General features: G+C 40.8%; 1 protein-coding gene across 6 annotated transcripts; it reads left to right on the plus strand.

Annotated features, from left to right (window-relative positions):
* The first annotated feature begins 29 nt into the window (after positions 1-29).
* LOC113665764 (uncharacterized) lies at positions 30-25,172 on the plus strand. 6 transcript variants are annotated; one of them, XM_027181490.2, is made up of 19 exons: positions 30-699; positions 1,587-1,759; positions 2,116-2,423; positions 3,100-3,951; positions 4,497-5,098; positions 5,313-5,840; positions 6,314-12,626; positions 13,030-18,435; positions 18,577-18,861; positions 19,127-19,302; positions 19,440-19,574; positions 19,987-20,151; positions 20,459-20,603; positions 20,809-20,882; positions 22,563-22,693; positions 23,017-23,179; positions 23,299-23,411; positions 23,491-23,556; positions 23,644-25,172. In XM_027181490.2, the coding sequence occupies exons 1-19, from the start codon at positions 421-423 to the stop codon at positions 24,704-24,706; spliced, it is 16,977 nt and encodes a 5,658-aa protein (XP_027037291.2). In that variant the 5' UTR covers positions 30-420; the 3' UTR covers positions 24,707-25,172. The 6 variants fall into 6 exon arrangements, 5 of the variants coding, with proteins under 5 accessions (XP_027037291.2, XP_089036708.1, XP_089036710.1 ...); XM_089180582.1 differs by having other exon boundaries at positions 19,990-20,151; XM_089180583.1 differs by lacking the exon at positions 2,116-2,423 and adding an exon at positions 2,459-2,599 and having other exon boundaries at positions 72-699.
* Positions 25,173-25,811: the final 639 nt, after the last annotated feature.

Genomic DNA, 25,811 nt, shown 5'->3' on the forward strand with positions numbered 1-25,811 from the left:
TGTAACTACCGCTGACAGCCAGTCGGCTCGGTCAATAGCTGTCATCAAGGAAAATAAGGAAATCAATTATTGACAATTGAATATTTGTGAAGTTTTTACATTTCGACTGAGCGTACTGTATCCAAAACAGGGCGATTGCAAACTAGAAGCAGTACTACGGGACGTGAAGGATCTGTTATGTACGTAGGTAAACGCTGCTAAACTCAGCTGAGCTGAAAGTGGTCTGCAGAATGCTGCCTCTGAGCCAGATTTTCCTCTGTCTGCTGTCAACTTAGCTGGTGTGGTGCGATTAGGTGAAGCCGTTATGACTGCTGACAGTTAATGATGGTTTTGCCTTCTTTGATTTCTACAGCCCGGCTGCATAAACTGACCTGCATGTGAACTCGATCGGACATCAATAACGGTGAATAGGTTTTAAAGATGCTCTCCAGTGGTGTGTTGCGGGTATTACTTATTGCGGGTGTTTTAATTCAACAAGGTGCTTCGCTCGCTTTTGCACAAACAAATTTCGCACTTTATCAAGAAGCGATTGTTTCGGCAAACGATACTTGTGGTTTGCAAGGAAATGATGAATTCTGTTTAGCTGTTGATCGTTTCCATCGTTGTCAGAAGTTTGATTGTTGTGAAGCCGATTGTCCATTCGGGAGAAATGAACCAGTTAGCCTGGATATTGTTGCTACGGGAATGTTTCACGGCCAAGTAAGTGATAGATACTCTACTTAAAAATTCGAAAGTGTAAAATTTTGTAGATTTTGTGATAGGTATGCGAGACACAATCAAAACAATATTTTAGCATTGATTCATTGTAATACGTAAATTGTTTTAAATAAGCCATGTACTTTTTGTTTGTTTATGCACACATTAGCTGTTTTTAGGTAGTCTGAAAGATTTGTCGGAATAATTACACTGATAATCGTCGGTGTGCTAGTTAACATGATTATATTCAAGCTTCATCTGGACGCAACTGTAGTGGAAAGTTGAGTACTCTTCTTCTTCAAAGTGAAATTGTTCACTTTGTGTAACTTCGTTAAATCGACGTAATTGAAAAATAAGGAAATAATTTTTTTTAATCCGGATGTACAGCTTGTGTGCTGGGCTCCTTCCCTCACCCCTCCACTACTAATTTTGCATTGGAATTACAACACTTTAGAACTCCATACCCTATTAAATTTTGTTTCAAGACATAAGGATCATTGCTAGGGCCTTAAGAAAGATGAAGAAAAAATCTTAACACCAATTAACAACAATTGTTAACATTGTTCAAAGTGGTTTTGCTGTGCTTTCCTTGCAGGCTCAACATGATGTATTAAAACTGGTAATGGTTAACTCTCAGGAAACCTAATGCAGTTCAAGGGGGTGACTTTTTATGGATTTGCTATGCATCACATCAGCATCCCATCAAGGATGGGGTGGGGGGAGGGGGGGAGGGTGTGAGGTAATACTTCCAGTTACTTCATGATATAGGAAGTGGGGTAAGCTTTAGCTAGATGAGCCACTTGGCTCACCTGCTGACCCCAACCTGACTTACTGAAAGCTTTCCTTAACAGAAATATAAACTATGTTATTCCATAACATTTCTATTACAGGTAATGTTTACAAATCATACAAGTGGAGCTTGCCAGGGACAAGAATTGACAACTGTTCAGTTCAATGGCACCAATGGTTTTATTTCCAAGTCAACAGAGTTTTTGCTGATATTTGGGGAATCTGAAGGAATGACACTAACCATCCATCTGAGCCAATACCCAGGGGACCAAGGGTAAGTAGTTGACCACATTAATGCATTTGTCCATTTCAGCTATCATGTAATAAGTTAATGATCATATTGAGGCTGATGTGAAGTCATTTTACTCTCTTAGTCCCCAAATACCAAATTTATGAGTAACAGGAAACTCCATACAGAGGTTGTGAAAAAATCATAACACAAAGGTCACAATTTGTTCATGAAATGATTGTGCCTAATAGTTGTTGAAATTAAGGAATCTGAATAACAAAGCAGAAGTTAGTGAAAACAGATCAGGGCTTACTGGTAAATAAAACAGGCACTCTTTCTTGATAGCTAGCACTGTAATACCTCAAATTATTAACATCCAATTCCAATTAATTCCTTTTTAGCAAAATCATAAGCAAAGAGGACAACAATAGTATACTATTTGCAGTGTCGGCAGACAGCAAAACTGACCATGAGATAGTTCTAGAATATATGAATGCAAGTGGTTTAAGTAGCAGTATGCACTTCAACAACAGTCTAGCAGATGGAAAATGTCATCACATTGCAGTGGTACTCTTTGGTTCTGTTATACAACTGTACATGGATAAAAGGCTTGTTGCTGAAGAGATCACTTATAAAAATATTTGGAACAGAAGTGGAATTATCCTCTTAGGGGGGAGAGCAAATGCTTCACAAGATGATTACTTTAAAGGTATGCAACATAAGGTACTAAAATTTTGCCATTAGAGAAATTTACAGATTAAATTTTCAAAGTGGATCATGCTTTCCATGTGCTGATCAGAGGAAAGGGTGGAGAGGTTGGTGGCAGAGGTGTCTTCAGGGTAGTTGATTGTGTCATGACAGAGTAGTTTGTGACAAACTGGGGAGGTCAGTGCTTGTAATTATCTTTAAGTTCACAAATTAACAGAATTCTGGCCCTTTTTGGTAGATGATTGTAGACAAATTTTGAATGGTATTGAAGACTCTGCTCGTCAAGGAGATCTGATGGGGGATGCTAACTTTAATTTAAAATTGGTAAAGAAGATTGGACAGACTTTGTCAGTACATTACTGTTTTCCCCTCTATGTCACAGATGAGTCCTTTGTGTTTTAATTGGTAATTATTTACAAACTTGTAATGAGATTCACTTGCACACTGGGTTTTAGATCACCCCTGCCACTTACAAACACAAACATCTGGCTCACATTGTGATAAACTCACACCATGCAGAGTTCCTACTGTAGGTGTAAAACAGATCTGTGAGTTCATAATTCCCATTCACAGGCTTCGCCCCCCCATCCCCTCCCTTCCATCCCCCTCCACCTCCCCCTTAATTCAGTATTTCAGTTCTTTAGTCATGATTCTTTTATAATATACTTGTTCTTCAGGAGAGCTTGGTTCTCATCTTCATATGGGACCACTCCTTCCTTTAGAAATCAAGACAGATGCTTCACAGCAAACCCCACAGAAGCCCCGCCTAGCAGGACATTGTAGATGTAATGTGGACTACCCAATGGTGTCTTTGGACCCAGATGGTCTTTATTGTGTCAATCCAAAAAGCAACATTACAGTGAGGCGTGTAAGTAACCAGGCACACTTGGAAGGCATGGGTAATGATGGAAACCTTAGTACATGGTGGCAGTCCAAGAGAACAAGAGTTCCACTTAATTTTACAGTCAGCCTTGGTGGTGTGAAACAAGTCTTAGTTGTGAAAATATCATTCAAATGGTGGCCACCAAGGGATATGGTTCTTTCTAAATCTGCCGACTATGGGGAAACATGGGTACCACTGCAATACTTTTCCCAAGACTGTCAATCAACTTTTAATATGGAAGCTGGAGGGAGACTGGACTCTCCTGACAGTGCTAATTGTGTCGAAAGATTTTCACACCCAGTCCCCGACGAGATTGTAACGTTTTATTTACTTCAGTCTTCAAGGCCAGCATCAAATAGTTTTGAAACAAATCTAACTCTTCAGGTTTTTTCATTTGCCACTCATGTTAGATTGACAATGATGTCATTTTTGGGAAATTCAGCAGAAAAAACAGATTATTTTGCAGTTTCTGAACTTGAAGTCTTTGGAAGAAATTGCTCTTGTCCTTTTCCGGTGAAAAGTTCCTGTGTTTGTGATGGCGCCATTACCAGACCGCCAAACTGCAGTGAAACTCTGATATTTGACAACCACTACTACATGAGGAGTATCTTTGATCAAACGCCACTTGGGGTACCAATACTGCAAGGTAAAGTTTTGCTATATAACACTGTCAGGTTTTATTCTATCGTACTCTGTTGAGATTAACCAACTTTAAAAACATCACTGAGAAATAAATCTTTACCCGACTGCAGCTGGATTGTTTGAACTCCCTTTTGTCCTTAAAAAAAACGTACCGTAGTAATATAGAGGAGAAGTAACGAAAGTAAAAAGAAGTCTGTACCTCTTAAGAGAAACCTACCTTTTAGATTGTTCCAAAAATTCTTAAAGTTCTTCTTTCCTATCGCTTCAAACTCTTCCAGGCTTCTCCTTCTCTCTATGTCAGATATCTATTTCTTACGTGATTCTTTCCAGTCATCCAGTTTTATTGGGTATCATCTTATCTCATTCCTCACGTCACTTTTAACACCTCCCCCCCTAAATAATGTATATTTCATTGACGTTGCACGAGAACAATTATTAACCGCGTATCTTGATAGGTGCATCAAGTTTTTTTAATACGAAGATTATAAGATTTAGGCTTACATAAAGCCAATATTCTTACTCGAAGCTTTTGCATTAATTGCTTTACAGTTCACGCCAGAAGTCCATGCTCGGGTTATCTTCCATTATCCTACTTCATAATAGAGAGAAATGACTCGCGGTTCTTTCAAATTGAAAACACAACAGGAGTTTTTAAACTTCAAACTTATGTTGCCTTGGACAGTACATTCCGCTTTCTTGTTGGAGCCCAACTTCAAGGCGGCGCAAAACATCAAGTGAACAGTTCGAAAACAATTGTATTAATCAAGGTTATAACTCGCACCACCTTAGACTCGCGGACTGTAGTGAATTTTGAAACACAGAAATTAGGTTATCTTCAAGGGAGGACGTCAAATCGCGCGCTGCAGCTTGGTTTCTTCTTAAATGGTTATCCAGGAAGTAAAGGAAGTGTTCGCGCTTTTGTTGGAAAAGTGAGTGCAGAAGCAAATTATTCGACAACGCGAGAACCAGCGACTCATGTAAAGGCTATACTGGTCAGCGCGAATGTGTATTGGGACAGGCCTGTGGTGCGTGTTATTGCGCAGGTGCAGGACTCCTCATTTAATGTTCGCACATTGGTGGATAAAAGCGAAGTTGTTGTCAAAGTTGAGCCCAGTGCTAAGCTGTTAGCCATCAATGGAAGCCTCTTACAAGTAAGTCTCTTTCATGTATGCTGATGATCTTCTTTTGCCGCCTCTGCTTACATTCAGAACCAGTAATATTTGTCCACTCTCACAGCCTGAAGTCACTTTGAGCCTATTTGAAGTAAGTCAATGTGTTATTCTTGTTTGATCGCATGGCTTTAATTTAGTTATATAGTTGTAGTAGTGATCAATTGTTTAATTCTTTCCTCTGTTTTTACTGCAGTCGATCGCAAAGCCAAGTGGATCTACGGGAATTACCGAGATACAAGTTCCCTTACCTTCGAAATGGTTCTCAGACCCCTCTCTTGTTGATCCTGAAGTTCTTACCATCACGTACCGTCTGCGTAACTCTTCTGAGTCTCCCACGTTTCTAGGTAACGTCACAGTTCATCCAGGAAGCAAAACGCAGTTGTTTCCAAATGACGTATACGGTATACTTCCTTTTGACACGGTGTTAGTAGGCGGGGTATTCAGCTTTTCAATTTACTGTGACTCATCCTATGCTGTAGCCTCGTTTGGAGTAAGGATAGTGACTGGTCCGTCACTTGTCATCACTGGAGCACAAGTTGATAGTCAGCGCTGGGCCCATGTTACTGTCAATCGCAGCTCTTTTGAATGGTTTGTGAGTGCCACACTAACTGATCCTGAGGCAGCTCCTCAGGGATTCGTCAAAAAAGCGAAACTTGTCAGCTTTGATGTCAAGGTACAGGACACAGCTGTTGTTAATACAAGCGCAACAGTTACTGCCGAGGTTAGTAATGACTGCTTTCCAATATGTATTCATTGCACATTCAAGCCATTTATTTGGAGGATCAAGTCGTATCGGTTACAAGACACCTGTCGCCTTCGTTTTGTTGTGTATCTGAAGTTTAACAAACTTAAGTGTTAATTTTTGCTCCATGAAATATCATCATAGTGAGTTCCATAGTAAGTGTCTCTCTTGTAAATTTGTAATTGTGGAGCAAAAAAAGTGACAATGATTATAATATTGCACTTGAAACACAACCTAAATTCGATTGATGAAAGGTTTTTTTAAAGTTAAAAAAATCACTACTCTGGACAATATTGCTATGTTTACATTGACACTGTGAATGGCTTGTTGCAGCAGAAATGATAATGATGATGAGCAAATTGGGATCATTCCGTGTGGAAAATGAAACAACAAACCGACACAAAAAGATAATACCTTGACTAAACAATGTGGATTTTTTGTTCCTTTGACAGCTGACTTACCTCAGTAATATCAACAACGAGGAAGTTCAGATCGGTGGCCAACTACATCCAGTCATGGTGGCCATGCTCGATGGTTTCAACCAATCTCGACACACGACAGGGATGATACGACTTTCTGCTAATAGTGTCAAGGAACTAAGAGCATACTCTGAGTCCGCTGATTTAGTAAACACAGCTGTCATCGATGGACGGATCGTGACAGCGAATATCACAATTTTGGCTATTCAAAGATCGGGTGATGTCATCCTGCTTCCAGAAGCAAATTGCACGAGTTTATCAGAAGCTGTGCAAGTAACTAAGAACTGTTCAAACTTGTTTCTTAACGGTAGCGAGCCCAGAGGATCAGCAGAAGCACAAGTTAAAGTCCAATTTGGTCAAATAAACACCATCATATCAGTTCGTGTATGGTTCCCTGTTCTGCCACTGAAGCTGACTTTGCCTCACACGGAGCTCGCAGAAGTCTCTGGTTGGTTGGAATTCAATGCAAATAGCGGTAAATGTGATCAGCGATATCAATGGACTGGAGTCGAGTCTGAAGCCCAGTTCACTTACGATAAAGTCCACTTTGAAAACATATCGACAACAAGTTTAGTTCGTGATCTTCTCAAAAGTCTGAATGAGTCTGTAGCGACTGTGGACAACTTCGGAAACGTGTACGGAATGTCCCCCGGTCAAACTGTCATCAGAGCCGTAAATCCGCTGACCAGTAATTTCCTAGCTAGTACTGAAATCAAGGTGACCTCATCAAGGCGAGTCGTTGTTCAACTGATCGACATTGTCATGGTAACCAATCTAAGTGTCATCATTCCTGACCCGCCTTATCCGAGATTGTCAACACAAACGGCGGAGGCATTTGTTCACCAAGATCTGCGTCGTGATTACACAAGTGGTGCGCTCGTCGCTTGCGTCACTTTTAACGATGGTAGACGACAAAAACTGAACTCTGCACTCGGCCTTCAGTTCAAGTCACTTCAAATCCACGTACTCAGAATCACTGGCCAATCAGAAGCAGTGTCTGTCGGATCTGGGTCTGGAATTCTTCAAGCTGATTGGTTCTTGCCTCCCAGCCGTTGTTATCCAAATGGATTTAGCCTTGGAGTGGGCTATGAAGTGACCAATGTAAGTTTGTCACCTCCAGTGAGACTTGAAGTAAACGGCGTCAGTCCACAGATCACTTTCCCCGGAGACAAGTCCACTGTAGCAGGGATACCAACATCAAGTCCCATATCAGTGACCTTGGTGTTTGAGAACGATTATCGAGTGGACATGAGCTCTGACTCGAGGACTGTGTATGACTTGAGCAAGTCTGAAGGTTTTTTCAGTGTACAGCGTGGTCATAACAACACTCCTATCATTACACCAAACTCACGAGGCAAGTCCGGCAAAAAGGATCTCGTAGTACGTTTTACTCATTTCTCAGTCACGAGTTCTGTTTCAATCAACATCGTGACCTACACAGCTCTGGTATTACTTGCCAAGCCCTACCCACCCTATCCTGGAGCTCTTCACATCGATTCGCTCAGCCGTATCGCTAATACAAACGCGCACGAAATGGCGTCACTGAGCCTAGTAATGGTTTTGAGTGATTCTTCAAACTATGACATCACAGGACACGAAGTGACGTCATTTTCATCCAGATCTTCAGACGTGATTGTCGGACAAAAGGCTGCAAACCGCGTAACAGTCAAGTCTGGTGCGACGCCAAGCTTTGCTGTTCTCGATGGAAACTTTGGTAATGTGGACACTACAAATCTCGGCATATTTATTAAGAGCTCTTCAGTGACTGTGACAAACATTACTAAGTTTGTGTTACTCCCTGATAACAACCAAACTTTGTCAGGAGTGGAGAATTCCCTTGTGGCACAAGTGCAACTGTCATTGACATTTGACAATGGAAGACTCGTCCCGCAGTTTTATGACGGGGGCGTTGCTTTATTCTCAAGGTTAATATCTCTGACAAGTGAAAATGATAATATTTTCACTGTAGACTCTTTAACAGGTCAAATTACTCTTAGACGTAACTATCATCGAACACTCTCTCTGACTGCAACTGCCGCAGTTTCTCTGATTACATCCAGCTTGACGATGGCTTGTAATCTTTTGCCGGCCGTTGGTGACGTCGATCTTGGTGAAGAAAGCGGATTGCCGTTACCCCCAAGATATGTCGGATCATCGGTTCAATTTCAAGTTCGTTTGAACGCTGGGGAAAGGCGTGGCGTCCAGAAGATCGATCTAACTCTCACTTATGACTACTCAAAGCTTGCTGTGATGTATGTAAGAAAAGGAAGTGTATGGAATACCTGTGTATCTGACTTGGACACCTTGGGACAAATTTCCTTGGACTGTTTGAGTAACTCGCCCGTGAATGGCATTGTCAGGGTAGCGGACATTACTTTCAATGCCACCAGCTCGGGTTTGGCTTCAATTCTAGGCTCTGTAATCACGGATACCTATGGCTTGTCTTCACTTGTAGCTGGAACCGTCGATCAGGAAGTTATGGGAACCGGAAAAAGAAGACGACGTAGTGTTCATGATCAGGAGAGGCAAGACCTGCTTGATTTTCGTAAAGAGCGCTTGCGTAGAGCTGTTCCGTGTGCTGCTCCGACTTGCCAATGCGACAAGCTACTCCTCCCAGGTGATGTCAACAGAGATTGTCTGTTTGACCTCGGAGATGTCATCTTTGTTCTCAGATATTATTCTTTCTCCATCTTTAGTTTCTCAGACGCAACAGGGATTATATTCCGCCAATCACTGTCCTCCAATCAAACCCGTGATATTGATGTTGACAGGAACAGTGCCGTGAACCCGGCCGACGCGTTTTATCTTGTAAGAGCCTTTCTTGGTTTAGTTCGCTTTGTTTCCTCAGTAAGTGTAATACCTGTTCAGGTTCTTAGCTCTGATTGTCAGCTGTCACTCAGTGTCACTCTAACATCAAAGAATGGCCCCGCCTCAGATGCCAACACAGTTGTTTTCTTCGACATCACTTACAGAGGAAATGCTGTCAATTTCGCTGGGACTCGAGGAACTCAAAGAGGTGTAGGTATCCATGGAAATCTCATCCGGGGAGTTAGCAGAGGAAATGGAAGTTTTGGCGTCCAGGCTGCCTTTGAACTCGTTCAAAACAGTATTGGTTTTAGTGTTTTCCACGTAACCATTGACAACAGTAACCAAACAAGTTTAACGCGAACGGCCGTCTTGCTTGGTAATCCACACCCGCCATATTTGTTTCTTTTTAGATTGTCTGTAGACCTACCGGTTGGCAGTCAAACTATCAGCGTTAACACGAACAACAACTTCAATCCTTTTGTCGTATTCGATAATACATTGACCTCGGCGGATTGCACGAACAACTTCGCGCCACAATTTGAAACGATCTTCTACCACGCCAATGTCTCGGAAAATGCAACTGTGAATGCCTCGTTTATTACCGTCAATGCCACAGATCTTGATCAAGGGAAAAGTGGCAGAGTCTTCTACAGCCTTGTCAGCGCTGAAGCGCTTCCTTTTATGATAAACTCAACCTCAGGTGTCCTTCGCGTTGCGTGTTGTCTGAACAGAGAAGAGAAAGCCTGGTACAATCTGACAGTTAGAGCTACAGATGGAGGGGGTGTGGGTCGGGAAAAATTTGCCGATGCGTTTGTGGTCGTTTTTATCATTGACGTGAATGACAACGCTCCGGTTGTCAATCAAATTGTACCGAGTCGTGTGATCAAGATCTCTGAGAATGCTGTTTTAGGTGTTTCGCTGGCCAGAGTCGTTGGATCTGATGAAGACATTGGGGAAAACGCTCAAATAAGTTACAGTTTTATTGAGAACTCTTCTTCAAATCAAACCTTTCTCATTAATGCAACAACGGGTGTAATAACGTTAAAGATTTCCTTGCAAGGAAAAGTTGGTCATATCTTAAAGATTTTAGTGCTCATTTCAGATCATGGTAATCCAGTGTTGACTACAAACACAACAGTGGAATTTCGTGTCACTTACGCTTCTGATGTGGAAATATTTTTTGTTTCCCAATTATATGCGGTAAACTTGACAGAAAACAGCGCGATGAATTCGAGCGTTCTCGAAGTTAAGGCTTATGTTCCCGGACTTCCCGGTGCTGATATTTTTTATTTACTGAGCAGGAACGTCGCATTTAAAATCGATTCATTAAATGGTACGATATTGGTGAATTCCACAATTGATAGGGAAACTAATGAGGTTTTTTCACTGACTGTGACTGCGAAATATGGACACAATATCAGTACCAATGCCACGGTAAATATCACTATTTTAGATGAAAACGACAATCCTCCCGTAACAGATCCTGTCCCACTTCAGGTCATTCCTTACAATTTGCCAGTGGGTAACGAAATATGTTGGGTCAATGCATCGGACAGAGACAGAGGAGATAATGCTGTTCTTAAATTCAGTCTTCTTGGAGACAACTTAAGTCTCTTCCTCATCGACGGAGAAAATGGCGTGATCTTCTTAAACTCTGCATTGACTGATCTCAAGGACAGTTTCATGCAACTGTTCGTTGAAATTTCAGATTCCGGCGAACCTTCACTTACAAGTAACTTGACAGTCAACATTTCAATCATGTTTCCACCTCTGTTTTCTCATAATGTCGTCAGCATTAATGTGTCTGAAGATATTTCAATAGGCGAGCAAGTGTACACATTTGTCCCAATCAACATTACTGGGCAAGACTTCAGTACATATTTTATTATTGGAGATGGAAATTATGGACAAAAATTCTCCATTAGTAATGTCAGCGGTGAGATAGTTGTTCAAGACTATTTGGACAGGGAAGAAATATCTTTGTATGGTTTAGCCATTTATGCCTCAAACCAAGCGGTCAAATACTTCGCGGAAATAAAAACAACGAATCTGCTACTCAATGTCACCGTTCTTGACATAAATGACAATGCACCGTACTTAGAATCGATTCAGCCCATCGCAATAAGGAATACTGCCCATGTGGGATACACATTGTTGCGTGTGAACGCCACCGATCCTGACCAAGGCCTTAATGCGCAGCTGCAGTACAAAATCACTTCCGGTAACGAATTGAACAAATTTGTTATCAACCAGCTTGGTGTCCTTCAGCTCAACAGTTCCCTTCTCTATACTACTGTTCCTTTCTTCTCTCTTGCTGTGAATGTTTCCGACCATGGTTCTCCCATGCTGTTCAATACGACTGTAATAAGCGTGACAGTTGAAGATGACCGCGGTCCGCCTCATCTTAATCAAACGTTCTATAATGTCTCCTTGTATGAAGACAGGCCTCCTGGGAGTCAAGTCGTTTCTGGTTTTGCTACCGACCCAAATGGAGATAGAATTTTTTATAATATATCTTCAACATTCATGAACATTACTTCTGTCTTCAGGGTGAATTTATTCACAGGAATCATAACAACAGCAAGGGAGCTTGATAGAGAGGTCATGGACACTTACAAGTTTGAAATTATTGCTTATAAACACTCGCCGTTAACAGGGCAGCTATATACAGATAATGCTACAATATGTGTGCGCGTTATGGATGTTAATGACGTACGTCCTCACTTTTCAAAAGAAGTTTACACGTTGGAGTTTGACGAGGAAAACCCTCCCGGGGCGGTGTTGATGACAATCAATGCTAACGATAGTGATCAGGGAGTGAATTCTCATCTGTCGTATAGCATTATTTCAGGAAACGATAGTATAATCAGCATAAACAGCTCTACTGGCGAGATAATCGTGTTGATATCTCTTGACTTCGAGAAAGTTCGGCAATTGAATTTAACCGTGCAAGCTAAGGATCTTGGGACACCACCTCTTGAAGCCAACGTGTCCGTTGTTATCAACATTAGAGACATTAATGATAATCCTCCTATTATTAAAGGTAACTTTTCGGGAAGGCTGACGTTACTGGAAAGCGTGCAGCAGGGAACATTTGTGATCAAAATCAATGCCACAGATGCAGATAGTGGGGAAAATTCGAATCTTTCCTTCTCAATCTTGGATGGAAATTTGAATGGTGCGTTCAACATAAACCCAGCAATTGGCTTCATCACAACAGCTACATGGCTGGATTATGAGAAGATACAGATTTACGCATTAAATGTGACCGTACACGACCAAGGGACCCCTCCACTGTCAAGCAGTATTTTGGTTAAAATCCAAGTGATTGACGTGAATGACATGACACCTGTTATTAATCCGCTGTCTCCTTTGTATGTCAGGGAGAGCGTACCAGTTGGTACGATGATTGCACAAGTAAACGCCACCGACGGTGACTCGGGGACAAATGCAGTTCTCAACTACACTATAGTTTCGGGTGAGTGACTTTTACTTCTCACTTTATGCAATGACTTGCCCCTCTCTTCGCAGATCAGTTCCTCAGCGAGTTCTGGTGGAAGCGGTAGTGCCCAAACTTTGTAAGCAGTGAAAATTGAGGCCTCTAAATTGTCTTTGTGGGAATGCCAAACAGTTATGGTATCTTATTGTACAATCATTTAAAGTTGGTGTAAACTTAAGGCAAGAACCACAGTATCACTTTGGTCTCCATGTTGACATAGGAGGTTGGAGCTAAAATGTTTTGGATCGTATACTATTCATATAAATACGACGTGTGATATAGTAAACACCTGATACAACGCAAGTCTTGAGAAAGCGCGTTTCCCTAAGGGCTATCGTCTGAAAATTCAATCATTTATATTCGTCGTTATCTTCCGTTTTAGGTAATAAGGCCGCCATCTTTGCTATCAACGAGGAAAATGGAGTTATAACTACAGCACACGCGCTGGATCATGAAAATGTTTCTCTGTATACTTTAAACATCTCAGTCACTGACAGAGGAATCCCACCTCAGTCGTCCGACACTCGAGTTATGATTCATGTTGTCGATGTAAACGATCACCGTCCAATATTCACTCAAGAGAGTTACCAAACCAGTACCTACGAGAACTTAACAGTTAATTCAACTGTTCTGCGTGTACTTGCAAGAGATTTAGACCTAAGTTCCGCAGGCGGAATCATTTACAGCATTCATAAAAGCAGCGATAACGAAACTTTTGTGATAGATGACTCGACAGGAGAAATCAAACTTATAAAGTCGTTAGACTTTGAGGAAACGAAGAAGTATTATCTTGTTGTTAAGGCAACCGACACATTTCTTCCTAACAATTCGCTCACCATTATTGGTACCGTGAGTTCATCAGTCTCTTTATTCAGCCTCGCAAACGTCACTCTATCTGTGTTAGACGTGAATGACAATCCTCCTGTATTTACGAAAAGTTTTTATTCCGTTTTAATCTCGGAGAACCTGCAGGCGGATTCAGTTGTTGCTCAAGTTAACGCAACCGATGAAGATTCAGGAAAGAATGCAGAGGTTATTTATGAAATGCTGTCATCTGATCAGGCCTCACAGCTATTCGTTATTGACTCCTTAACCGGCAAAGTGAAAACTATATCATCTCTAAGAGATGCAAATTATTTGACCTTAAACTTATCGGTATTTGCTTTGAACATGGGCTCACCGTCCTTGAACAACACCGCTCTACTTCAAGTACATGTTAACTACAATGTTACGTTCAAGTACAACGAGACACATCCTTTCACTTATGCCATTCGGGGTGCGTTTCAGGTCGAGCCTGTGGTCATGTTGAGCAACGTTCATGCTGTGACTAGCCTTGGCTTATTTTCTGAGTTGTCAGGTGAATTGGAGGTCCACAGAGGGAGCATTCATTACGTAAGTACGTTCAAAGTGTTGGGAGAACTCGCTTTATACCTGCGAGCAATTGTTGTCAGCGGTTCGCCTGACTATCAGGTCATACGTGTAGCCATACAGGTATCTGATCGGAACTTTAATGTTAGAACCGCACCAACTGAAGTACATTTCAGGCTTATTAACCTAGATACTTACTCAGAGGAAAACACCAGCTGTATACCGTCAGCCAATACTGGAATATGTGTTGGAAGTTTGCACATCCCTCCGGAATGGCTCAACACCAGTGCATTCTCTCACAAAGCTTTGATGGAATATGGTCTGTCTCTTTCTAGTATGACAAAGCTAAAGCAGTTTGATCTCAGGAAAAGACAAGTGCCTCAAGTTGAGCAAAACTTTGTTATTATGGCACCGTTACATTTATTACATGTGGGTGATTCATTTGTTCTTAAGGTGTATGCTCAGTATACCAAACACGTGCAGTTCTTTACTTTGATCTTCACGTTGTCGTCTGGTTTAAAGATCACAGAAGTGCAGGCCTCCTCTTCGTGGAGAATTCAATATACTTTTAATGGTGCAAACGAATTCGTGGTATTTGGTGCTAGAAAGAATAGTTACGGCCATGAAACAACCTCTACCACCTTGTTCTTTACTATCGAAGCAGAGATCGCAGAAAATGCCATACCATCGAGTCCAGAACACATGGAATGTGTTGTGAGGCACGTTAGTGATCAGGGAGGTAATCAGCTCATTTCTGTGCCGGTGGGTGCTATTTTCGAAGACGGATTCGGAAGAAGTAAAAAAGGAGTTTTCGTTGTTGCTGAAGATGACTTTGCAGCGCTTTTTGTCGTCTCTGATTTGTCAGTTATTGTAAACACTGCCGTTCTGAATGGAAAGCGGGTTGAAGTTCCACTGACGGTTCTTGGGGTAACTGTGAAAGGACGAGTCTTGAATGTGACAAGTGTTGCTTGTAGAAGTCTTGATGTTGCTGTTTTAAAAGTTTCAAAAGACTGTTCCAGTGTTTATGTAAACGGAAGTGAAACGCAAGGATCATCCTCAGCCATTGTCGAGTTTTATTACAAGAATCTCTCCGCAAAATCTATTTTCGTTGTCTGGGCACCTACTATTCCTGTTACGTTGGATGTTAAACCAGCTAAGTTGAAGAGAATACGTGACTGGTACGATCCCAGTGACTCGTGTAAGTCACGCTATCAACATGCGCGCTTAACAGTTACGGCGAATTTTTCAAACGGGAAGCAGTTCTTCGCTGGAGTTGATGTCACACAGCACGTTAAAGACAACTTGCGAAGTTCAAACAACAGTGTAGCTGAGCTTGTTGGTTTAAATGTTCATGGAAAAAGTGTCGGCAAGGTTACCATTAGAGTTTTTAACTATCCACTGGGTCGTACGTTCGGGGAAGTAGATGTGGAAGTTCATAATGAAGACACCAGAATATATGTTCTGGACGCAGTCATTGCTACACGGGTTTTAGGTGTTTTTCCAAAGTTGTTAAACAGCTCCTTACGGCATCCTTTAAGCTTAAGCATGGATCAAAGGTTTTTACTTCCACAGGATAAAGGTTCAGTTATATTGTCAGTACAATATAGTGATGGGGTTGTGAACACGTTTCAAAGCCTAGAGGGCTTCATCATCAACTCTTCAAACAACAGTCTGGTCACGGTAGAAGGTAACCGTATAACAGCGGTTGATAATAGTAGCGGTAATGTACTTCATGTCATCGCAGACTCCGGTCATTGCTCACAGAGACCAACCATTAGTTTACGTGCAAACCTCGATGTAATCTTCCAGGAACCCAGAGCAGTTCTTGTCATTTTGAGCTCCAACGAGATAACTCCACGCGGGGATCCTGCAGAGGTGCTTAAGGTTCCTTTATATGCAGAGGTAAGAGTGACTCTTGTTTACAACATCAGTTGTCGTGAACACCGCGTGGATGTTTCAAACGACAATCGGACAATTTACTCCATAGAAAGTAATGGTGACTTGGTAAGCTTGGCTAAAACAGATCGCACTGTCATTGTGGCTGCCTCTGGTGGTGGTTTTGGTCGAGTCCATATTTCCATCAAGTTCGCACATGTTCAGTCAAATGTTCAAGTCACAATTAATGTCATTGGTGCCCAAAAGCTCGAAGGTTTCGCGAGTCCGCACCCATTTTTTAACTCTTCAACAGTTGTTAACGTTACTCAGTTGAATCCGATCGGAAACTCGGGAGAGTACCAACGAGTCAGATTAAACTTGAATCTTAGGTTAACAAACGGAACATCAAGTGACATCACAATAAACAAGAGAACAAGATTTAAGGTTGTATCAGCCCAACCAGTTGAGCTTGCGAAGTACAGCTCCATTGAAGCGCTAGTTGATGGGTACCATGTGGTCTCAGTCCGGTGGAGTGGTGAGAGAGGTCAGCTGTCAATCAGTGGAAGTTTTTTGAACATGTCAAGTCATGTCTTGATCCTTTGGGTTGAGTCAACTCCTACAGTGGTAACATTTGTAGAATTTGCTCCGTCACCAAACTTTACGCTCAGAGGTGTCCGGGATCGTTCAAATCTGCAACTATCTGTAAATCTTGGATTCAGCGATGACTCTAAATTTATAGGGCTCTTTCGCTCAGAAAACACGACTTTTTTTAATTTAGTTGCATTTAGAACTCAGGACACAACAAAAATATCACTGAATAAGACAAGCGGTTTTGTGACGCTGAGAGCCAATGCTCCACAGGAAGTACAAGTCACAGTATCTGCCTTACGATCTCTGTCCATATCAGATACTATCTCCTTTGCCTGCAACTTGGACCCAGATGTTGGCGATGTAGACATCGGTGACGTCACTGGCACTCCATTAAAACGGGTGCATGTCGGAGAAAGTTTTATAGCAGCTGTGCGTATTAACTCTGGAAATCTGGTGCTAGGTAGTTTCGATACAGAGATCGTGTTTGACAACGAGTTCTTGGAAGTGACTAGTGTCAGTGAAGGTGCTGACATGCTTGGTTATTTTGTTTCTGGTAGGTCGAGTCTGACTAATCAAACTGGAAAAATAAGAATTGCTGGTGCACTCAGTGTGGACAGCCAGACTCATCACATCCGCCATGTCGCAGATATAACATTTCGAATTTTATCAAGCGGTGTTGCTGGTGTGAAAGGAACGGTCCTGATGATTGCTGCCAATGATCTTGTTGGTAGCGTGATCGGACCTCCCGTGCCTAGGACCATCGTGGCAGGAAGTGTTGAGGTTGCAATCGAAAGTTTACTTCGTCGACGGAAATCTCTTGCATCCCTCTCCTCAAGTAGCACTCGCATCAGACGGTCAGTCGTCGCTTGTCCCACTCCCCCTTGTAGTAATTGTCCAGAAGGGGAGAGAGAACCTGGAGATACTGACGGTAATTGTATTTTTGACATAAGAGATGTAAAGTTCACGTTGGATTACTTGACAGAGCAGCAGTTTAACTTCACCCGGGACAAGGGACAGCAGATACAGAACTCTATCGCAAATCATCAGTTGCAGGCTTTAGATGCCAATGGGGACGGTGCAGTAACGTTAAATGACGTAAATCTTTTATTGCGGGCGAATCTTAAGGTAGTTCCGTTTTTTCCAACTCTTACAGTTGTTCCAGTTGAAGACCCAAACTCGCATTGTCTACTCACAATCTCTGCAGCTATTTCGCAACTTGGTGTCGAACAAACAGATGCGAATCGAACATTTGTTTTCTTCGATATTTCTCACACGGAACAAAATTTTTCTGGAATTTTACGCGACAGTGTGTTTGTAAGTGGGAGTGTAGTACTGGCAGAAAAGGGAATTCCCGGATACATGATTCGCGCAGAGTATGACTCAGTGGGTAGAAGATATGTGGTGTCATTGAATACTTCCCTCGTTTACTCTAGTGTTGGTTTGTCCCTGGTTCAGGTTCGCTTTGCTGATGACGGTTCAATTGACTTCACTCGAACTGTTTTGGTCAGTGGTTTATATACACGTCCTCCACTTTATCAAGGTGTTCTAAACCTAACTCTCGACCTAGGAAGTGGAAGACGTTACAGTATTACTCGACCAAACGGTTATAATCCCTATACTGTCTTCAGTAATGCTTTAGCGACATCAAATTGCAGTGACGACCCTCTTCTCGAGAAAGACATTATGGCGGAAGCGCTAGGCGCAAGGAAAGTTATGGCTTCTTGGAAACTGGCCAATGCTAGGCAAAAGTTAAACTTTTCATTTACTCTGTTTCTTCAGCAATGTGACCCAGCGCGAATAAACGAGCATTGTGAGATTCATAGGTTCCGAGTGGCTGGAACTAATCATACTGTTACAGGCCTTACACCTTATACCAACTACTCTGTTCAAGTGGCGACCACACGGAAACCACATAGGGAGACACACTGGGCAGCTGTACTGACTTTGGAGTCAGGTAAATAAATTTTTTGATTTTTTTTAGAGTTCACAGGTATACTGGCTATTTTGTGTGAGCCTTTGCGGATATTTACCTCAATCCTTGAAAAAACTATGAAATTAAATGAAAATACAATTTTGTTCTTTTTTACTCCCCCAGTACCTGAAGGAGTTGATGCTCCTGCCTTTGAGATCTCCAGTTTATCTTCAATGAACGTCACATGGACAAAGCCTCAGCATCCCAACGGAATTATCGTTAACTACTCCCTATACATGAGCAATTCGTCTCTTTTTTCTGTCCTTTATCAAGGCCTCAGCCTGTCGTATCACGTGACTGGACTCTCCTCTGGTCAAAATTACCTTTTTTACATCATGGCTAATACATCCGTTGGTGGAACCAAGAGTGCTGTTGTGAGTGCGTCAATTTCAGTTGAGAGTACTCCGAGTAAGTAACATGCCTCAGTGCGGGGAAACTGGTTTAGATTAGATGTGTTGATGTTGTAAATTTCTTAAAGCTGCAGGATAATCGATTTTAGTAGTGATAACTTCAAGTTAATATTCCTGTTTGCATGAAGTGGCCTTATTTATGAATATAATACAAAGAAAAGATGTTTTCAATGAGTCGTTAGAATCCATCAGTCTTCAGAGTTTGCAAAAGGATATTTAGGTGTGTAAGCCAGATACTGATGACTTGTTTGATTTGTTACCAGGTTCAGGCGCAGGACAAACTGGTCTGTCAGTTGGAGTTATAGTTGGAATCACCATTGCAAGCGCTGCTTTCCTTACCCTGTTGATTGTTCTTTTGGTTTGGGTCTTCAGGAAATGTGTTGAGCGAAAACAGCACCACATGCTGGATTATCAGTCACTTCACAAGTATAACTCCTTAGTAAGTTTTCTCAAGGCTCAGATTGTCCGACTGTTGTCGTCAAATGCGCGGAAGTCTTCTTAATTTGTATATTATAATGATGGTAGCCAAAAGCTAAGGATATGTTCTGAACGATGCACTGTTGTTTCCACTTATAGGATATCAACAACAGAGATAATGTTATGATGCAGTTAAGGTCAAGCTCAAGTCACCGTCACAACAGTCTGTCGAGAGGGCGACTATATGAACATCACGTCAGTATTGATGGACTGAAAAATCCCTGGAAGGAACAGGTACATACCACGACCTCTAGGCTGTAAAGCGCTTTGTTCGCAAACGAATAAAGGTCTTAGGCCATCGTAGAATGTAGCTTTAACCTTTTGTCCTACTTTTGCCGGAAACGTTTTCTATGAACACGTGTAGTGTTACATGCAGCTAGAGTGTCAATGGCAGATACCTGGCCGATTTGTCAGCGCAGTCAAATCTACCCGCATGACGTAGCTTCTTTATCTATTTTTTCAGTTTTGAGCAAACCGTTTAACGGGTTTTCTCGTAATTTGCACTTAGCGATTTTTTTTCTAAAAAATAAATGAAAGTTTTCTCGAGTGAAGTCTTGCGTGGCCAAAATTTCAGGTGACATTTGTTGTTTCAATGCAGTTAATAGCTAAAGGAACTTGATGGAGACAATTCTTCTTTCTGTATTAGAAGACAGAAGAGGAATCCAGGCTGGACTCGTTTGCTATGGTGAACCACAAGCACTTTGAACCAAGCTCCGCACCTACTCACCACGGCTGGGACCCAGGTTACGAGGAGACAGTTCTCAAAGAAGCAGCACAAGAAATGAATGAGCTTGATGTAATAATGAGAGAGGTATAGTTTCACTATTTATCTCCGCCTACCACCTCCCCTTCTTCCAATGAAAATTGATTTTGAAGCTGCTTAATTAACATCAGGTTCTAATTAGATTCAATAAACTAAATTTAGTCATTGATGACGCTTATTTTTGACAGTAACTGCTTTGACGCAATGACCCCATCGATATCATTGGAAACAATTGGTTTTATCGTTGTTGAGAATTAAAAGGTTAAAGAACAACAATTTATTGTTAATTCTTTTTTTTTTTTTATATATTTTTCAATTTTTTGTCATATTATTATTTCTTCATTTCACGCTTCAGAGCTTGGACAATGAGGGACGTATTGTTGTTGGTCTACGGGAAGATAACCTCGTTCGTATGGCGGGGCAGTCTCACAGTCATTCTTCTTTGAGTCCAGAAAACACGGCCAAGAAGACATCCAAGAAGATGAAGGAACAAAAAAAAGGTAAGATGAATAAGGATTTTGCGGTAGAAGTATTTCTGTTATCAAAAGCTTGAGTTATTCGTAATAAGAGATGAGCATATAATTTGTATACCCTGATAAATTAATTCGTAAGCGTCAAAGTTGTGTTTGCAAAACCTAATTAAAATCTGTCAAATTTGATATTGACTGTACAGGCACATTCGTGAAAACATATTTGTTTTTGTAGAATCCATTGAGTGGGACTATTATTACGCCAAGAGTGCATTAGCCAGCGGTGATAACGGTTTGGAAGATACCAAGGTAAATTGTAGATGTGTTCATTTGACTGTTGTATGCTGTGTTCTTTGTCTAGTAGCGATGGCCGTAAAATTTATTTTCAGTGTTCCACTTTAAAAGTCGATAGTTCTCATAAATAACACTTGAGTGAATATGAATCAAATAGAGAACAGAATGTATATATTTCCTCTTCAAGGTTGAAAGGCTTTTATCTTTCTTTTATTTTTCCTTTTTTTCGTTTCTTTAAATGCAGTGACTTTTCTCTTTTCAGCTCTAACTTTCAAAGGGATACAGTTGCAGTTATAAATGAGGAGGATGATATTATGTGTTGTTATTTACTTAGACTTACACTCAACAAAACGAGCACTGCGATTGGTTGATTCTTGGTCACGTGCACCTGATCAAATTCAAATGTATCCCGACAGGGATACAGTTGCGCAGTTGTTGCCCGCGCGCCGAATAGAACAGCTCGTTTGTTTGTTTTTGCCACATGATTATTTAAGGAAAGTTTAAATATATAACAAAGCACTTAATTTATAGTCCCTCGAGAAACTAGTTAGTTTTATTTTCCCTCGAGATAAATAGATAAATATCTATCATTTGGAAAGCGCAGTACGTTTTGTTTTCACTTATTCCGTGGATAGCGATTTATCCGTTGTTAAAAGTGAAGCGGGTGAAAAAAAACTGTAGGCCCAGGCCTACACAACCATAGGCTAGCTTCGCCCCAGATTGCCTACTTAGGATAAAAAAAAATATTATAAATTTTACTATTGAGATAAACGATAAAATACATGAACAATTTCAATGCTAATGTTACCTCGAGTTTTGAGAATAAATGCCAAAGTACAAATTCCGTTTAGCCTTAAAATCGCCAGGAAAACCTAATGAAGGTGTTTTTAATGTTTACTTATTAAAACTTTTGATTTAAGAGTATAATATTATTTGCTTAAACTTAAATAGTGCATGTGATTTTTATTTTCAACAGAAATGTGTGAGATTTAAAAACTTTGTTAAAATGAAAAGTTTAATTCTAAACAATAAGATTCAATAAACCTGTAGTTAATGAAATAATGATTGAATAATCATGATAAAGGAAACAAAAATGAACGCAGAAAGTAAAAGCACACTAAAGCTCACCTGCCAATCGCGTAAATCTGAATTAACCCTGGATCAGTATGCAATGCTTAAGATTTTACTTGATTTTTTTATGATGAAATAAAATAATAACAATTTTTTATTAAATTTCTTTTGCGCAAATATTAATACAAAATTTTCATTTGCGCATTACAATATTGTTATATATCTATATACAAGATAAAAATACTGCATTTAAAACAAAAATACGATAAAAATTAAATAATAATTACAACAATATAATAAATTAATAATCGAATCTAAAAATTAATATGAGAAATCACAACTTTCGTACAAAAAACGCTTCTTGAGTCAGTGTTTTTTTCTTTTTTTTAAACTGATGAATGTTATTGGTGTTTTTTGTACTCTCTGGAAGGGCTCTCCAGAGTCTTAGGGCAGCCACGCTAAAAGTCCCACCAAGTTGATTTTTCATGAAGGAAGACTTCATTAACCGTGATTATGTCTCATGCTTTCAGAAGCGTGAGTCAGTCTTTACAATTTCATTAAAAAGGGAAGTTTTCTGATTATTTGTTCTTGCTTAAAGTTTTTTCCTTGGATTACTCCTTGCAGTCACGTCTACGTATACAAAAGGCGCGATTGATGGCAGAGGAAATGCTCCAGCGGTTAGTAACTTGTGACGTCAATAGAGAGTTTCGCGAACTGTCGGCTGAAAAAGCAGAAGGAACTTATCAACGAGCGAAGTAAGTAGTTCTTTATGCGCCCATAACTTGGAGTCGTAACTTTTTTCATCCAACATTTGTGTGAAAATCAGCGAAGACTTTGCATCGGAAAGACATCACTAGCGCGGCGTTTGGTTTTCATTTCCTGGTAAGAATAAAGGCCAATTAAATGAAGATCTGCTTTTCGTTTTTAAAATGAACGTCAAAAATAGTAATTTAGTGCTAGGGTATTGTAAAGACGCTTCTTCATTACGAACCTAAATTTTAATGTATTTTTAGCGGTGTTTGTATTGCCTCGGTCAAACAATAGGCGATGATACATAGTTCGTTTCTCCTTTTCTCAGTGATCCCGTTAATCTGCCCAAGAACCGCTATAAGAACATCCTTCCGTTCGATCACTCCAATGTGACCCTACAGCAGGTGAAAGAGGGCGAAGGAGGGTCGGATTATATCAACGCGAATTTCCTAGACGGAAATAAGCTGAAGAATTCTTACATCGCAACTCAGGTAATTTTGGTTCAGATACAGTTTGTGATTAGCTAAGTTTCTACCTCATACCAACCAGTGATGTATCACAGCCAACAGGAATCTCTCTAACCGATCCTCTATCTCTGGTGTCATTCCAGGGCCCACTGGATAATACCGTTGCTGACTTTTGGCAGATGATTTGGGAGCAGAACGTTCACGTGATCGTTATGTTAACAAGGCTGCAAGAGGGCAAGAAAGTCAAATGTGTCAAGTAAGAATCACGACATGTCCTTTGTTTGATATTGCTTATGTAAGGTACGTCACAATTAAATGTTTTTTTTTGTTTAAAGATATTGGCCTGACACTGACGAGGAAGTTACCTTTAAAGACTTTGTGATAACTTGCATTTACAAAAGGTAAGACCGAAAGCGCTATTGGAGATGTTCCTTGAAGTCTCAGTTTTGTTTAGCGTTTTATTAATAAGCATTTAATTTTGTTTACAGAAAACTCGACAGTCGTGTGGTTCGTCGTTTCCTTCTTGAAAATTCTGGTAGCGGTGAGTGTCGAGAACTCTTGTACTTTCAATTCACTGCTTGGCCTGACTTTGGTATCCCGTCATCCCCAGCGGATTTTCTTGAATTGTATTATGAAGTGATGAAAGAGTACAGATCACTTTCGGTGCCGGGGACCCCCATGTTGATACATTGCAGTGCGGGAGTTGGAAGATCTGGGGCTTTTTGCGTCATTAACAACTGTTTGCAGTCGTTCAGATCCACTGGCAAGATAGATGTGGCTGAAACTATCCGGTCCTTGAGAAAACAGCGCGCTGGAATGGTGCAAACTTTGGAGCAATACGCCTTTTGTTACAAAAGTATTATTCTTGCCCTCCTGTACCAAATGAAATTAAAGAAATTGAGAGGGATTTCTCTTTTGAGCCATTCTGCAGCATCGTCAAGTGGTGTTTGGACCTCGGCTGAAAGATCACCAAGCCCCCAGGGAACAACTGATGAATGCATCAATTCAGGAAAACCCACAATCCCTGGGTCCAAAAGAACAAAGGTGTCCTCACAAAATGCACTGCCTTATTCACATAGTCAGCAGTTGTTTCCCCCATTGGAACGTTTAGAATGCAATGGAGACAGTCTTCCAGTAGTGATTGTTCATTCCACTCCAAAGAGACTTCGCGAAAAGCAAAACTCCCTCACTTCGAATCGGAGCAAGAGCGACGAACTTTATTCAAGGGAGATTTGCATTGATGAAAAACAGAATTTAGAGATACCCTTAGGAGATGTGGGTCGACGGAAGACGACTGGAAACATTCGAAAGCGTCCTAATCTTGGGGAGCCGCCACCACCACCCCCACCTCCTCCATCACGTGCCTTACCGCCCCCAGTACCACAAGAAAATGGCCTCCGTGATGACGACTCAGCCCCTGAACTTCCTGAAGTTGATTACTCAGACTATGAGTTTTCCGAGGACGATGATGAGCCTTTCCCACCTCCCCCTGAGGCATTCTGTGTAGCTGCTGAAGGAGAACAGCCGAACCAATTTGATTCCACGGCCTAAAAAACAACTTGGATATCATGAATGGTGTGAACGACGTTCTTAAAACCTTAGAGGACGCAGATATTACCTTTAAGACCCTGTCATTACGTCGAAACTTGATGTCACTGAGTAGATTAGGTCTGCTAAAAATGATAGAAATGAGTACTGAGGCAGAGGAAGAAGTGACGCTGATACAATAACGATAGTTTACTTTTTTATGTCAGCAAAAGTAAAATTTAAAAACTGGAAAGTATTGAAACAAATGTGGGTATAGGTTTGTAGTACGTATTTTTATATAAAGGTTTATTTTATATGTAGAATTAATCCACTCATATTTGAGGACAACGAAAACCCAACTTTACAGCTATTCATATTTAGTCTAGTTACTTCTTGTGGATAGGAATTGTATATTTTTGATAATATTTTTGAAGAGCATAAATTCTTTGTACTGTTGATTTTTCAAAATAAATCATGCTTCAAAAATTTACGGGTAGATTCCTTTGCGTTGATGTCAGTATCGGGGCACATGTACATAGTTAATTCCAGTTTTGCCTGCCCGACGTTATCTGCTCATTTTTGTTCATTTGCAGTCAGTGATTCTCTCTAGATTTTTTTTCCTTCAACTGTTACTGTATCAGCTTTGCGTTCTGGTCAGCAAACTGAGAGCCTAGAGCAGAATCGCCTCAGGGTTTCCCCTAGGTTTTTTGTCGTATCGTACAATAACCCCAATGTTTGAACGCTCTTTAGACTTGACTTACCAGGATTACACTCATTACAAACTGTTGCATTTTAAAAAATCCTTCACTAGCCATCTCCTCTTCTTCATCCGTGTTCACAGTCTCGCTTACCGAGGAGCTTGAATTGATAGTAAATACCATGACGTCATGATATCCGTCTTCAGAGAAAAACGTGCTACGATTGTTGATCTCTTGTACAATGATAGGATTCGCTTGGCTGAATTCCTTGATGTAAGCTTTTTCTTTATGAGCTATTGCCATAAAGAGATTTAGTTACAATCGGGCCATTTTGTTTATCTTCTGAAACAAAAGGGAAATGATTGATAGCGGTGCTTGATTTTGGAAGCGAATTGTTTGAGTTTCAGCGATTTAATAAAAGACGTGATCCC

The sequence above is a fragment of the Pocillopora damicornis genome, chromosome 8 (genome assembly GCF_964200805.1).
Source record: "Pocillopora damicornis chromosome 8, jaPocDami1.2, whole genome shotgun sequence".
NCBI classification, from domain to species: Eukaryota; Metazoa; Cnidaria; class Anthozoa; order Scleractinia; family Pocilloporidae; genus Pocillopora; species Pocillopora damicornis.

Bases quoted from the DNA above. Each gene is read 5' to 3' on its own strand.
- LOC113665764 (XM_027181490.2), top strand. From the start codon at position 421: ATGCTCTCCAGTGGTGTGTTGCGGGTATTACTTATTGCGGGTGTTTTA. The intron at 18,436-18,576 runs GTAAATAAATTT...TTACTCCCCCAG, and splicing joins TGTACTGACTTTGGAGTCAG to TACCTGAAGGAGTTGATGCT. The intron at 22,694-23,016 runs GTAAGTAGTTCT...TCCTTTTCTCAG, and splicing joins GGAACTTATCAACGAGCGAA to TGATCCCGTTAATCTGCCCA.